At 42.9% G+C, this 16139-nt stretch overlaps 1 protein-coding gene across 1 annotated transcript in view; it reads left to right on the top strand.

The window, feature by feature from the left end:
• Positions 1–6132: 6132 nt before the first annotated feature.
• ATP8B1 (ATPase, aminophospholipid transporter, class I, type 8B, member 1) overlaps positions 6133–16139 on the top strand; it is a 93015-nt gene continuing 83008 nt past the window's right edge. The window contains exon 1 of the mRNA XM_011971744.1: positions 6133–6313. Within this exon, the coding sequence (XP_011827134.1) occupies positions 6133–6313 (181 nt within the window). The remainder of the gene's footprint in view (positions 6314–16139) is intronic.

Here is a 16139-nt window from a genome sequence, read left to right on the forward strand (position 1 = left end):
TAAAAAAAAAAAAAAAAAAGAAGTGTGGAGAGCCCTTAGAGTCGTGAAAAGAGTTTGGACTTAAAGTGTTGGGAATCCATAGTGGATTAGTGTTAATCCACTTGGGCTGCCATAACAAAATGCCATGTACTGGTTGACTTAAACAACAGTCGTTTATTTTCTCACAGTTCTGCAGACTGGAAGTCCAAGATGGAGGTGCCAGCAGGGTTGGTTTCTGGTGAGGCCTCTCTTTGGCTTGTAGTTGGCTGCCATCCTGCTGTGTTCTCACATGGCCCTTCCTCTGTGTGCATGGAGAAGGAGAGATCATGTGTCTATTTCTCCTCTTCTAAAGACACCAGTCCATGGCCGGGTTCAGCACTTTGGGAGGCTGAGGCAGGCAGATCACTTGAGGTCAGGAGTTCAAGACCAGCCTGGCCAACATGGTAAAACCCCGTCTCTACTAAAAATACAAAAATTGCCGTGGTGGTGGGCACCTGTAATCCCAGCTACTCGAGAGACTGAGGCAGGAGAATCACTTGAACCCGGAAGGTGGAGGTTGCAGTGAGCCGAGATCGTGCCACTGCACTCCAGCCTGGGCAACAGAGTGAAACTCCACCTCCAATAAACAAATAAAATAAAATAAAGCTATAAAACAGCAAAGCCAGTCGTTTTTGCCTCAAATACTCCTCCAATTCATCCCCTCCTCTCCATCTCCATGGCCACTATCACCTCTCCCTGGAAATGCTACCAGATCCCTCTAACTAGATTTTGTTGCCCAGGCTGGAGTGCAGTGACGTAATCTTGGCTCACTGTAACCTCCGCCCTCCCGGGTTCAAGCAGTTCTCCTGCCTCAGCCTCCCAAGCAGCTGGACTTACAGGCATGTGCCACCACGCCTGGCTAATTTTTTTGTATTATTAGTAGAGATGGGGTTTCACCATGTTGGCAGGCTGGTCTCGAACTCTTGACCTCAGGTGATCCACCTGCCTCAGCCTTCCAAAGTGCTGGGATTACAGGCGTAAGCCACTGCACCCTGCCTGTTTCCTAGCTTTAATAGTTGACTTATCTGTATTCCTCAAAACTCGCAGTCAGTCAGTGGCTCTGTTCCCTGTGCCTAGCGTAGTACTCTGCATCTTGCAGGTGTTTCCTGGGTGCTGAGTAGATGCACACCTGTCTGCAGTGTCCTGGAGTGACAGTGAGGGACATTATCAAGTTTCCAAATCCATACCGGACACAGCCCCTGACCTTAGGAATCATTATTTAGACCTGGGAAAAAATTCTTTATGTCATTTAGGGCTTCAAACAAGTGATTTCTCCCTGTTTTTCTCTTTGGTACACTAAAATGACACAGCCAAATTCCTCCCGTGTGTGTGTGTTTCACACACATGCACACTGTAGAGAAGTCAAGTTGAGGACATTTCTTCACTCTCAGTGTAGAGCTCCCTGCCCCTGCTTTCTCACTGAGCCTGTGCAGATTGTGTGGGTGGCGAGTTGGTTGTGCAAGGCCTTGCTTGCTTTGAGTCACGGACATGTGGGTTGTCAAATTCATTCCTTTGTGCTTGCTTCCTCTCTCAACCTCACAGGGCTGGAGACAGTGTTAATATCCAGATGCCTGGCAGTTTGGAAGCAATGATGAAAAGGATAACTTACAAAATGTTTGTATAAAATGCACTTAATGCCACAGAACCCTACACTTGAAAATGGCTAAAAGGAAGCTGAGATGGGAGGATCGCTTGGGGCCAAGAGTTTGAGACCAGCCTGAGGAACATAGGGAGAGCGTATCTCTTTAAAAAAAAAAAAAAAAAAAAAAAAACAACATAGGGTGAAACAAGGCTTGGTATGGTGGCTCATGCTCGTAATCCCAGCACTTTGGGAGGCTTAGGCAGGTAGATTACTTGAGCCCAGAAGTTTGAGACCAGCCTAGGCAACATGGCAAAACCCTGCCTCTTCTAAAAATACAAAAATCAGCTGGATGTTGCAGCTTGTACCTGTAGTCCCAACTACTCAGGAGGCTGGGGGGGCAGAATTGCTTGAGCCCAGGAGGCTGCAATGAGAAAAACAAAACAAAATGGCAAAAATGGTAAATTTTGTTACGTATAATTTGCAACAATAAAAAATGTTTCCATATGATACTTTCAGAGTCATATTGTTATATATATATAACTATATATATATATCAATATATAACAATATAACAATATATTGATATATATATCAATGTATATATACACACATTGTGTGTGTGTGTGTGTGTGTGTGTGTGTGTGTATATATCTCAAGGCTGTAGTAACCAAAACATAATATGGGCAAAAAAACAGACACATAAACCAATGGAACAGACTAGAGAACCCAGAAATAAATCTCCACATGCAAAAGAATGAAACTGGGCCCCTGTCTCTCACCATACACAAAAGTCAACTCAAGATGGATTAAAGACTTAAAGGGGACCAGGTGTGGTGGCTCACACCTATAATCCTAGCCCTTTGGGAGCCCAAGCCTGGAGGATCATTTGACCCAGGAATTCAAGATCAGTCTGGACAATGCGGTGAGACCCCATCTCTACCAAAAAAAAAAAAAAAAAATGGCATGATGGCATGTGCTGGTAGTCCCAGCTACTTGGGATGCAGAGGTAGGAAGATTCCTTGAGCCCAGGAGTCCAATGTTGCAATGAGCTATGATCGTCCTACTATACTGTAGCCTGGGTGACAGAGTGAAAACCTCTCTCTCTCTTAAAAAAAAAAAAACCAATAAAACTTTATACTAGAAGGAAACATAGGGAAAATGTTTAGGACATTGGTCTAGGCAAAGATTTTATGGCTAAGACCTCAAAAGCACAGGCAACAGCAACAACAAAAATAGACAAATAGGACTATATTAAACTAAAAAGCTTCTACTCAGCAAGAGAAGCAATCAACAGAGTGCAATGTTTCCTGTTGAATGGGAGAAAATATTTGCAAACTATTCATCCAACTAAGGACTAGTATCCAGAATATACAAGAAACTCAAACAACTCAAAAACAAATAATCCCTGCAGCCATAAAAAAGAATGAGATCGTGGTCTTTCCATGGACCTGGATGAAGCTGGAAGCCATCTTTCTCAGCAAACTAACACGGGAACAGAAAACCAAACACTGCATGTTCTCACTCATAAGCAGGAGTTGAACAATGAGAACACATGAACACAGGGAGGGGAACATCACCCACTGGGGCTTGTCGGGGGCAGGGGGGTGGGGCAAGGAGTGGGAGCACTTTAGGACAAATACCTAATGCATGCAGGGCTTAAAACCTAGCTGACGAGTTGATGGGTGCAGCAAACCACCATGGCACATGTATACCTATGTAACAAACCTGCGCGTTCTGCACATGTATCCTAGAACTTAAAGTAAAAGAAAAGAAAAGAAAAGAAAGACTTAGCAGGGAAATTTAGATTTAACATGGCGATGCCGATTTAGTGGAAAAGATGACTTTTTAAAAATTTAGCTCCATTTAATAAAAAATAATTTTAAAATAGTATAAACCATGAAAGTATATGTACTGCCAGGAAAGTATAAATATAACCAGGAAAGCATAAGTATAACCAATGAAATTGTAAGTACTGCCAGAAAAGTATAAATATAACCAGGAAAGCATAAGCATAACCAATGAAATTGTAAGTACCGCCAGGAAAGTACACATATAACCAGGAAAGCATAAGCATAACCAATGAAATTATAAGTACTGCCAGGAAGGCTTGTGCTTGCTACTGAAAAGCTAAGGCCAGAGGTAAAGACTATGGATTTGGGGAGTAAATATTCTTTGAAGGCGGAAGAGAATGGCCTGAGGTGCTGAGGACCGGGAGTGCTAGGAACTCTGCATCTGTGACTATAGGGCTCTTTAGAACTGTGCCACTGTACAGCATCATGCAATAGAATCTAAATTATTCTTTGTAATGAATGCCAACAATATTTTAAAATAATAATAATACCATTAAAAAGTGAGCAAAGGACATGAATAGACATTTTTCAAAAGGAAACATACAAATCACCAAGAAGTATATGAAAAATTAATGGTTAATGTTTATTGAGTACTTATTGTAGGCTATGCACTGAGTTGAGCATTTTGCATGCATCATCTCACTTAAAATCATGTATGTCCCAGCCTGGCCAACACGGTGAAACCCTGTCTCTACTAAAAATACAAAAATTAACCAGGTGTGGTGGTACACACCTGTAATCCCAGCTACTCAGGAGGCTGAGGCAGGAGAATTGCTTGAACCTGGGAGGCAGAGGTTGCAGTGAGCCAAGATTGCACCACTGCACTCTAGCCTGGGCGACAGAGCAATACTCTGTCTCAAAAGATAATAATAATAAAATAATGTATGTCAATTGTTGAGATTTTGGAAAATGAACAAGTGTGTGTGTGAATAACTGGGTGTATGCTATACATATGGCTTAATAACTTACCTATTAAGGTCATTAATGCAATGTCATCAAATACTCTTCTGATCATCTAAATTGTTGCACATTATCCTAGAATATCAGATGCCACAATTTATTTATATAGTCGACAATTGTAACCCAGCTTGCTTTTGGCTTTTACTGTTTTACATAATACTTGGCAAAAATCCTCATATAAATATTTGAAAATTTCGTAAGTGTGCATTTGTGAATGTAAAAATTATTTTAGAGGTCTAAGATTTGGTGCAAAACGTACAATCAGCTACATAGTTCTACTTGAGGCAATTTTCGTTCAAAATATATCATAAACCATAATACAAAAATAGAGCGTAGACCTCTCCTTGTGAAGCAGTTGTTTTTGCCTTTTTTTTTTTTTGAGATGGAGTCCTGCTCTGTTGCCCAGGCTGGAGTGCAGTGGTGCTAGCTCGGCTCACTGCAAGCTCCGCCTCCCAGATTCACGCCATTCTCCTGCCTCAGCCTCCCGAGCAGCTGGGACTACAGGCGACCGCTGCCACACCCGGCTAATTTTTTGTATTTTTCATAGAGATGGGGTTTCACTGTGTTAGCCAGGATGGTCTCGATCTCCTGACCTCGTGATCTACCCACCTCGGCCTCCCGAAGTGCTGGGATTACAGGCGTGAGCCACAGCGTGTGGCTGCCTTAAATTTTTAATAATTATTGTGCAAGTTATTTAGCATTCCAGTGTTTTGATTTTTCTCCTCTGCTGGGTAGGAATAACAATAAGACTGTTATTCACCATGGTGGTGTGGGAAGTTTCAATGAGCCCATGTCTATAAAGTGCTTAGTACAAGGCTTGGCATGCAGTTAACACAAAATAAATGTGAGCTGCTGTCATTAACAATACTGACTACACGGCACCGTGATGCTTATGTAAATGTCAGGCTGTGTGTCTGTAACCTGAGTTATTTGTGTAAATATTTTCCTAAAATAAATATAACTAAGGTTGTTCTTCGCACTTGTTTGGAGTCATCTTATGCGGTAGATGCTCAAGCACAAATTGCAGATACAGAGTGGGCAGCGGTAGTTGGGAAGATAGAAAAGCTAGGGAGTGTTCCTGGGAAGTCAGTAAACTTGGAAGATCTAAGGTTATATTAAAAATGTTGTGTCAGAACAAAGGCTCAGAATGTTAGTGTTAGCAGAAACCAGATATCTTAGAGCAGTGGTTTGTCAACTTTGCCAGCAATCCACAGGAAGAAATTCAACTCCATTAACACCCACAATGCAAATAAACGTGTGAATGTGTACAACTGTGTTATCAAGCAGTACTTATTCTTATTATATGTGCTGTAATCAGATATTTTATAGTCTGTTTCATTTTAGTTTAATGTTGATTGTTACCCACTAAATTTATTTCATTGGGTAGAGACCCCCTAATTTTAAATATTGCCTTAATATATATATATATATATATATATATATACACACACCCTTGTTTAAAAATAAAAGGTTTGCAGTTACATATTTTTTAAAAATCTTACCCAAGCATTTAATCAGTACTGAATGGTTTTGTTCTTATTTGCATGTTAAGTTGAATTTGGGGGTACTATTTCAGAATATTTACATGTCAGTAAGACAATGTTCTGTAAAAGGGGCATTGTAACGGGATACAGGCAGGATTCAACCAAAAACTGGGCAAGAGTCATAATCCACTCTGATTTCTCTTTCCTTTTAAGCAGGTAGTTCCAATTTGCCGGCAGAATGAGTACAGAAAGAGACTCAGAAACGACATTTGATGAGGATTCTCAGCCTAATGACGAAGTGGTTCCCTATAGTGATGATGAAACAGAAGATGAACTTGATGACCAGGGGTCTACTGTTGAACCAGAACAAAACCGAGTCAACAGGGAAGCGGAGGAGAACCAGGAGCCATTCAGAAAAGGTAACCACATGAAGTCCCGGTGACTAGGTTGCTTATAAATCCTCATGTGGGTCGTGGCCACACGTGCCAAAGATGATCGGTCCATTTTGTGTGGTCTAGGAGGGAATCTTCTCTGATGTCTTCTTAGGATGCAACTGACAGAATGGTGGATGGGCTTGGACAAGTACCCATTGTGCTTAGTATGAAGGGCTGGGAGAGCATATCTGACAAGTTCTGCAGAGAAAATACATTAAGGTCTTTGTTAGTGTGTATATTTGTTTGTTTGTTTGTTTGTTTTGTGTGTGTGTGTGTTTGTTTTTTGAGACAGGGTCTCACTGTGTCTCCCCAGCTGGAGTCCAGTGGTATGAACTTGGCTCACTGCAGCCTCGACCTCCTGGACTCAAGCGATCCTCCTACCTCAGCCTCCTGAGTAGCTGGACTACAGGCATGCACCACTATGTCCAGCTAATTTTTGTATTTGTGTGTGTGTTTGTGTGTGTAGATGGTATTTCACTATGTTGCCCAGGCTGGTCTCAAACTCCTGAGCTCAAGAGATCCGCCCACCTCAGTCTCTCAAACTCCTGGAATTACAGGCATGAGAGCTAGGATGCCTAGCCAGTGTATATATTCTTAAAACGGAGTTATGTGTACAAGAATCTGCATGTTACTGCACCCAGAAATTTTTAAAGGATACATATCAATCAATCTTTAGATGTTTACTATTGGTATTGTTAAACTGGCGGTGTGAGTTATATAAATAACCACCCTTGTGTGTGTGTGTGTGTGTGTATGTATGTATGGTCTGCCCCGGGTCAGGTCAGCATCAGAGGCAGGGTCTAGACCAAGGCCAGCAAACTTTTTCTGTAAAGGGCCAGCAAGTAAACATTTTAGGCTTTGTGGACCACGTGGTCTCTGCCAATGTTGTGCGTAAGTAGCCATAGACAGTACATCACTGAGGGCAGTAGAACTTGGCTTGCTTTTACCATAACGCCTTTTCCTTTGTGGCTTTTCTATTTCATCTGCTACTGGTTCTCCCAACCTGGCAAACAGATGTGTGCTTCTCTTATAGCTCTTCTCCATGAGCAAGCTGAGACTTTTCTCTCTGGACCCCAGGTTTGATATCAGGCTGAAAATATTTCTTCCACGGTGTTCCCTAAAATTCTAACTGAACAACCTTAGCATCACATTCACAGAAATTATTATCATAGCGTTCCGGTTTCAGCCCTCCAGACACGCCTCCCTACAGCCTTAGTCGGAGAAGCCTCAGATTTTAGCTGGTCTTCCCGAGGTCTCTGTTCCTGCCATTCTGCCCTTGCACGTTTTCTAGAAGCCTGTTTTTCCCCCATGCCAACCCCCCCTTCTAGTTTCTCTTTCTTGGGTTCTGCTACCTGGATGAGCTATTTTTTTCTAATAATTTTCACCTGTAGAAAATGTGACATGCCATGAAATCCCATTTCTGCAATGATTCTTCCTGTTCCTGTTCTCCCTGTGGGGAGATTCTCAGTGTGGGGAGTGCATGTACCCTTGGGAGCCCCATCTCACCCAAATTTGGGGAGGCCATACTCCTGTATGTCGTTTGTCCCCTACCTCTCCATAGTAAACATTTAGATGCATTACCTCTTACAGTGGGTTTCTGGATTTAATTTCAAGCTGTTGAGGATTGAACTTAAGTGCCTTCTACCCTGAAGCAGAAGGTACTAAAATCATGATATTTGACCAGAATTAAAATGGAATTCCCGCGGGGCACAGTGGCTCACGCCTGCAATCCCAGCACTTTGGTAGGCTAAGGTGGGTGGATCACCTGAGATTAGGAGTTCGAGACCAGCCAGACCAACATGGTGAAACCCCATCTCTACTAAAAATACAAAAATTAGCCAGGTGTGGTGGCATGTACCTGTAGTCCCAGCTACTTGGGACTACAGGAAAATCACTAGAACCCAGGAGGCGGAGGTTGCAGTGAGCCGAGATGGCACCATTGCACTCCAGCCTGGGCAACAAGAGTGAAACTCCGTCTCAAAAAAAAAAAAAAAAAAGAAAGAAAGAAAGAAAATGGAATTATCACACACCTGAACAGGAAGGTGGCCTCTGTCATAACAGGTCCAGACTGGATATTGGTGAACTAGCTAAAGCTGAAGCAGCCGGACAAGTTACAAGGAAGTTCTAGTTGATTGCCCAAACAGTGAATAAAATATGCTTCTTCCTCATTCCTTTCCCCCACAACTGCACTGCTTAGTCTCCTATCACAATTTTGGAATCTCTACCAAATGTAGATATCTGATGGGGTGGCAGGAGAATTGGCTCCATGGAGTCAAGGGTCAACTTCGCTCTTGGTGCTTGGTGGCACGCCATCAGACACGTAGTCTGGGACACAGCAAAGGGACCGGGATTGGGTGCCTGCAGAAATGTCAGAGAAGCATGTAGTGGGTGGAAACTCTCATCCCCTGTTTTTTACCAACTCTGCCTGCCCATTCTGGTGGTTAGAGTCCTTTCCTGATCATTCAGTTTGCAGGTCATATGTTTTGTAGATTTCTACCCTCGTCATATGGGCATTAAAAGAGCTCAGTCTTGGCCGGGAACAGTGACTCATGCCTGTAATCCCAGCACTTTGGGAGGCCAAGGCGGTTGGGTCACTTGAGGTCAGGAGTTCGAGACTAGCCTGGCCAACATAGTGAAACCCCATCTCTACTAAAAATACAAAAATTAGCCCAGCATGGTGGCGCACACCTATAATCCCAGCTACTCGGGAGGCTGAGGTAGGAGAATCGCTTGAACCTGGAAAGTGGAGGTTGCAGTGAACTGAGATCTCACCACTGCACTCTATCCTGGGTGACAAAGCGAGACTCCATCTCAAAAAAAAAAAAAAATTCTCAGTTTTGAATCTTAGTCGTGTTTTCCAAGGATGGTTTATATTCCTAGGGAATGTGGGTGGTTCTCGCTTCTCAAAACCCATATCAAATGACTTTGCCTGTGACTTTTTACAAAAATTCTTATTCTAGTACCTCTCTGTGCCCTTCCCAAGCACACAGATGATGTTCAGTAAATGCCAGACCTCTTTCCTCCCATTTCCTGTCTGCCCTGCCTCCCTCACAGCCAGTCTGCTCTCCCTCTTTCCTCCCTTCCTCTCTTTGCCCTCTTCATCCCTCTTTCCTCCTCTTTCCTTTCCTGCCATATTCTCCTTTGGACAATTTCCCAATTAAGTTCAGTGTAACCCTGACTTCTCTTTCTTTTTTTAATCATCATCTGTCTTTCTTGACATTTCACATCCTGAATAATTTCCTGCAGAGGATCAGTTCTTTAAGACATCAGAATATGAGTCACCCGGCGAGGTACCACCAGGCTGAGTATCACCAGGGACCAGCACCCGTTCCAGCAAAGCACTGCCTAAGCGGCCTGAACCGCGCTCGTTTCTTTAATGAGGATTGTAGCACAGAAAGTTGCTTTCTTTTTTCTTAAAGAAAGGAAATCCCCTAGCCCAACTAAGCTTTCCTGTTAAACAAGTGTTTTGAGAGACCCATTCGGAGTACTTTTCAGTAAAAGGACCTTTATTGTGTTTTGTGAGAAGGAAGGACAGGCACAAACATGCTGTTAGAATGTGCCATGGAGAAAGATAAGCCCACAGGTTCGAGTGGAGTAACTTTACCCTTTGTCTAAAGATGGAGCAAAGATTCTCAGAAATGAGCAGTAATGTTTTCAGTGCTATGGGATGAGCTCCTTCGTTTCCTGATGAACACACTTCTCAGCATGTGTTCTAGGAAACACTAGTTTTTGTATTTTTGGAGTTTTGTTGTTTGTTTGTTTTTGTTTTTGTTTTGAGATGGAGTCACTCTCTGTCACCCAGACTGGAGTGCAGTGGCGCTATCTCGGCTCACTGCAACCTCTCCCTCCCGGGTTTAAACGATTCTCCTGCCTCAGCGTCTAGGGTAGCTGGGATTACAGGCGTGTGCCACCATGCCTGGCTAATTTTTTGTATTTTTAGTAGAGACGGGATTTCACCATTTTGGCCAGGATGGTCTCGATCTCCTGACCTTGTGATCTGCCAGCCTCAGCCTCCCAAAGTGCTGGGATTACAGGCGTGAGTCACCACACCCAGCCTTAAAGTGATATCTTCATAAAATAATCTGAAATTAAGAATGTGGGGTCTTTAGAGCATCTATGAATTAATATTTAGTTGGAACCAACACACAGATAAAGACGGCTCATTGAAACATATCAATCATAGGATATCCTAGGGAATCTGTGAAAAGTGCTGAGGGAGCTGTTCCACTTAATAAGATGCATTTTCCATTTTTGGCACATACCACATTTGGTAGTCTACTCTGGCTACTTAATTTCCTTCTTTCTCTGATTGGTTGTAAATTGCCATCCACCTCCATAGCCTAAGGACACAAGTAATTGAAGCTTGTAAAGCCGAGGGGTGAGGGGTGTTCCTGCACTGAGTGATTACTGATGGGGAAGGGTGGTGATACTGTGCCATCTCATTTTATTCTATTCATTCATTCATTCATTCATTCATTTATTTATTTATATGATAGAGTCTCGCTCTTGTTGCCCAGGCTGGAGTGAAGTGGTGCGATCTCAGCTCACTGCAAACTCCGTCTCCCGGGTTCAAGCGATTCTCCTGCCTCAGCCTCCCAAGTAGCTGGGATTACCAGCGCCCACCATCATGCCCAGCTAATTTTTGTATTTTTAGTAGGGACGGAGTTTTGCCATGTTGGCCAGGCTGGTCTTGAACTCCTGACCTAAGGTGATCCGCCCACCTTGGCCTCCCAAAGTGCTGGGATTACAGGCGTGAACCACTGTGCCCAGTCTATTCTATTTATTTTTAAGATCTTGGGCAACATGCTCATTTTAGAGAATTTGCTTTCGAGTCATGTAATTTATGATTGAACCTTGGGTACGAATCTCTTGCTCATGGAAACCTAACTCAGCTGTTGGTTTTCTTCCTGCTACTTTGCAGCCCAAGTTCAGAAGTAGATTTTTAATGAAGTCACCATAGGAAGACACTCTCCCTTGCACTAACTGGAGGTTCTCAGTCCTGCCTGTACATCAGAACCTCTTGTGGAATTTTTGCAAACTCTCTAGGTGCCTGGACCCAGTCCCTGCAGATATAGAGTGGTTCTGGGATGAGACAAGGGGAAGAATCTATCATTGAAAATGAATTCAGTGGCCTGAATATTTTCTCCCTTTCTGTTGTCTCTTTACTTTGTTGATTGTTTCCTTTGCTTTACAGAAGGTTTTTAACTTGTGATCTCATTAGTCCATTTTTGCCTTTGTTGCCTTGCTTGTGAAGTATTACTCAACAAATCTTTGCCCTGTTTAGTGTCCTGGAGAGCTTCCCCAGTGTGTGTGTGTTTTTTGTTTTTTGGGGTTTTTTTTGAGACCAAGTCTTGCTCCGTCACCAGGCTGGAGTGCAGTGGCACAATCTTGGCTCACTGCAACCTCTACTTCCCGGGTTCCAGTGATTCCCTTGCCTCAGCCTCCCGAGTAGCTGGGACTACAGGCATGCGCCACCATGCCTGGCTAACTTTTTGTATTTAGTAGAGACAGGGCTTTACCATGTTGGCCAGGATGGTCTCAATCTCTTGACCTCATGATCCACCCACCTTGGCTTCCCAAAGTGCTGGAATTACAGGCATGAGCCACCACGCCTGGCCTTCCCCAGGGTTTTCTTGTAGTCGTTTCATAGTTTGGTCTTAGATTTAATTCTTTAATCCATCCATTTTGATTCAATTTTTGCATATGGCAAGATATGGGGTCTACTTTCATTCATCTACATATGAATATGCAGTTTTTCCCTGCATCTTTTACTGAAGAGACTGCCTTTCCCCAGTGTATGTTCTTGGCACCTTTGCTGAAAATAAGTTCACTGAGGATGATGAATTTATCTCTGAGTTCTCTATTCTGTTCCATTGATCTATGTGTCTGTTTTTATGCCAATACCATGTTGTTTTGGTTATTATAGCTCTGTTGTATAATTTGAAGTCAGGTAATGTGATTCCTCCAGTTCTATTCTTTTGGCTTAGATTAGCTGTGGCTATTCTGGGTCTTTTGTGGTTCCCATACAAATTTTAGGATTGTTTTTTCTATTTCTGTGAAGACTGCCATGGGTATTTTCATAAAGATTGCATTGAATCTGTAGATTGCTTTGGGTAGTATGAACATTTAACAATATTCCAATCCATGAGCATGGACTATCACTCCATTTTTCTGGTGTCCTCTTTAGTTTCTAGCATCATTGCAATCAATTTATGGTTTTCATTGCAGAGATCTTTTACTTCTTTGGTAAACTTAATTCTTAGGTATTTTATTCATAGCTATTGTAAATTGGATTAATTTCTTGATTTCTTTTTCAGATTGTTTTTCAATGGCAAATAGAAAGGCTACTGATTTCTGTATGTTGATTTTGTATTTTGCAACATTACAGAATTTGTTTATCAGTTCTAATAGTTTTTTGGTGGAGTCTTTAGGCTTTTCCAAATATGAGCTCATATCATCTACAAACAAGGATAATTTGACTTATTCCTTTCCAATTTGGATGCCCTTTATTTCTTTCTCTTGTCTGATGGCTCTAGCTAGCACTTCTGTTGAAAGTGGGCATCCTTCACATGTTCCAGATCTAGGAGGAAAGGCCTTTAGTTTTTCCCCATTCAGTTTGATACTTGCTATGGGTCTGTCATATATGGCTTTTATTATATTGAGATATGTTCCTTCTATACCCAGTTTTTTGAGGATGTTTATCATGAAGGGATGTTGAATTGTATCAATTTTTTTTCAGCATCTATTGAAATGATCATATGGTTTTTGCCCTTCATTCTGTTGACATGACATACCACATTAATTGATTTGTGTATGTTGAACCATCTTTGCATTTCTGGGATAAATACCACTTGGTCATGATGAATGATCTTTTTAATGTGTTGTTGAATTTGATTTTCTAGTATTTTGTTGAGGATTTTTGCATCAATATTCATCAATGATATTGGCCTGTAGGTTTTTTTGGTTTTGTTTGTTTGTTTGTTTTTGTTTTTTGATGTGTCTGTCTGGTTTTGGCATCAGGGTAATACTGGCCTTGTAGAATGAGTTTGGAAGTATTTCCTCCTCCTGTATATTTTAGAATAGATTGAGTGGGATTGGTATTAGTTCTTCTTTAAATGATTGGTAGTATTCAGTAGTGAAGCCATTGGGTCCTGGGCTTTTCTTTGCTGAGAGACTTTTTATTACAGCTTTGATCTTGTTACTTGTTATTTGTCTGTTTGGGTTTTGGATTTCTTCATGATTCAATCTTGGTAGGTTTTATCTATCTAGGAATTAATCCCTTTTTTTCTACATTTTCCAATTTATTGGCAAATAGTTGCTCATAGTAGCCACTATTGATCTTTAAATTTCCGTGGTAACAGTTGTAATGTGTCCTTTTTCAGCTCTGATTTCATTTATGTGGGTCTCTCTTTTTTTGCTTTTTTTTTTTTTTTTGGTAGTCCAGCTAAAGGTTTGTCAATTTTGCTTATCTTTTCAAGAAACTAACTTCTTGATCAGGCACAGTGGCTCACACCTGTAATCCCAGCACTTTGGGAGGCTGAGGTAGGTGGATCACTTGAGGGCAGGTGTTTGAGACCAGCCTGGCCAACAGGGTGGAACCCTGACTCTACTAAAACTACAAAAATTAGCCAGGCGTGGTAGCACTTGCCTATAGTCCTGGCTGCTCCTAGCTACTCAGGAAACTGAGGCACAAGAATCGCTTGAACCTGGGAGGCGGAGGTTGCAGTGAGCCGAGATCACACCACTGCACTCCAACCTGGGCAACAGTGAGACTCTGTCTCCAAAAAAAAACAACAAACCAAAACAAACAAAACAATTTTTGTTTCATTGATCTTTTGTATTGTTTTCTTTGCTTCAATGTCATTTGTCTCTGCTTTGATTTTTATTGTTTCTTTTCTTCTAGTAACTTTGGGTTTGGTTTGCTCTTGCTTTTCTAGTTCTTTTTTTTTTTTTTTTTTGAGACAGAGTCTCGCTCTGTTGCCCAGGTTGGAGTGCAGTGGTGCGATCTCAGCTCACTGCAAGCTCTGCTTTCCTGGGTCACACCATTCTCCCACCTCAGCCTCCCAAGTAGCTGGGACTACAGGTGCCCGCCACCATGCCCAGCTAATTTTTTTTTATTTTTTAGTTGAGACGGTGTTTCACTGTGTTAGCCACTGTGTTCTCTGTCCCTCTGTGCTGGGCCACCCAGAGCTAGGGGTGTGGTGATACAAGCACCACTGTGGCCATCACCACTGAAAATGTACTGAGTCAGACCTCAAGCCGGCACCGCATTGGGTCTCACCATGGCCCACTCTAACCGTGATCTGGCTACTGCCTATGTTCACTCAATGCCCTGGGGCTCTGCAATAAGCAGGTCTTGAAACCAGTCAGGCTAGCTTTAAGCCAGTGAGTTCCCCCAGGCTGCAGCCAGATCCAGAGATGCCATCTGGGAGCCATGGACTGGAGTCCAAAATCTTAGAAATCTACCTGGTGTCCTATCTATTCTACTGTGGCTGAGCTGGCCTCAAACCATTAGCCAGTCCTTCCCACTCTTCCTTCTCCTTTCCATAGGCTCAGGGGCCTCTCCCCATTTCACCACCAACACAGGCCCATGAGGAGGGCTGCCAGGTTACTGCTGATGTTCAATAAAGGCCTACAGCCTCTTCAGTCAGCTTGTGGTAAATGCTTTCAGTCACCCTTCAGGGCAGTGAGCTCCCTTCTGGCAAAAAGCAAGTCCAGAGGTGTCATCCAAGAACCTAAGGCCTAGACTCAGGGACCCCAAGAGCCTGTTTGTTGCTTTACCTCACTGTGACCAAGGTGGTACCTAAAGTGCAACACAGGCTGGACGCAGTGACTCATGCCTGTAATCCCAGCATTTGGGGAGGCCGAGGCAGGCAGACCACTTGAGGCCAGGAGCTCAAGACCAGCCTGGCCGATATGGTGAAACCCTGTCTGTACTAAAAATTAAAAAAAATAAAAAAAAAATAGGCTGGGTGTGGTGGATCACACCTGTAATCCCAACACTTTGGGAGACCAAGGTGGTTGGATCACGACGTCAGGAGTTTGAGACTAGCCTGATCAACATGGTGAAACCCCATCTCTACAAAAAATACAAAAACTAGCCGGACACAACTGGGCACGGTGGTGCATGTAATCCCGGGACTTTGGGAGGCCGAGATGGGTGGATCACTTGAGGTCAGGAGTTTGAGACCGGCCTAACCAACATGGTGAAACCCTGTCTCTACTAAAAATACAAAATTAGCCAAGCATGGTATCGCAAGCCTGTAATCCCAGCTACTCGGGAGGCTGAGGCAGGAGAATCACTTGAACCCGGGAGGCAGAGGTTGCAGTAAGCCAAGATCGCACCACCGTACTCCAGCCTAGGCAACAAGAGTGTAACTCCGTCTCAAAAAACACAAAAATTAGCCAGGGATGGTGGCATGCACCTGTAATCCAAGCTACTCAGGAGGCTGAGGCAGGAGAATTGCTTGAACCTGGGAGACAGAGGTTGCAGTGAGCTGAGATTGCACCACTGCACTCCAGCCTGGGTAAAAGAGCAAGATTCTGTCTCAAAAATTAAATTAAATTAAATTAAATTTTAAAAAAATTAGCTGGGCATGGTAGTGCACACCTGTAATCCCAGCTACTCAGGAGGCTGAGGCATGAGAATTGTTTGAGCCCAGGAGGTAGAGGTTGCAGTGAGCTGAGATCACACCATTGCACTCCAGCCTGGGCAACATAGCGGGACTTCATCTCTGAAAATAAATAAATAAATAAAATAAGTGCAAGATAAAGTACCCTTTACTTTTCCCTCTGCTTTTCTCAAGCAGAA

The sequence above is a fragment of the Mandrillus leucophaeus genome, unplaced genomic scaffold, assembly GCF_000951045.1.
Source record: "Mandrillus leucophaeus isolate KB7577 unplaced genomic scaffold, Mleu.le_1.0 Scaffold124, whole genome shotgun sequence".
In the NCBI taxonomy this organism is placed as follows: Eukaryota; Metazoa; Chordata; class Mammalia; order Primates; family Cercopithecidae; genus Mandrillus; species Mandrillus leucophaeus.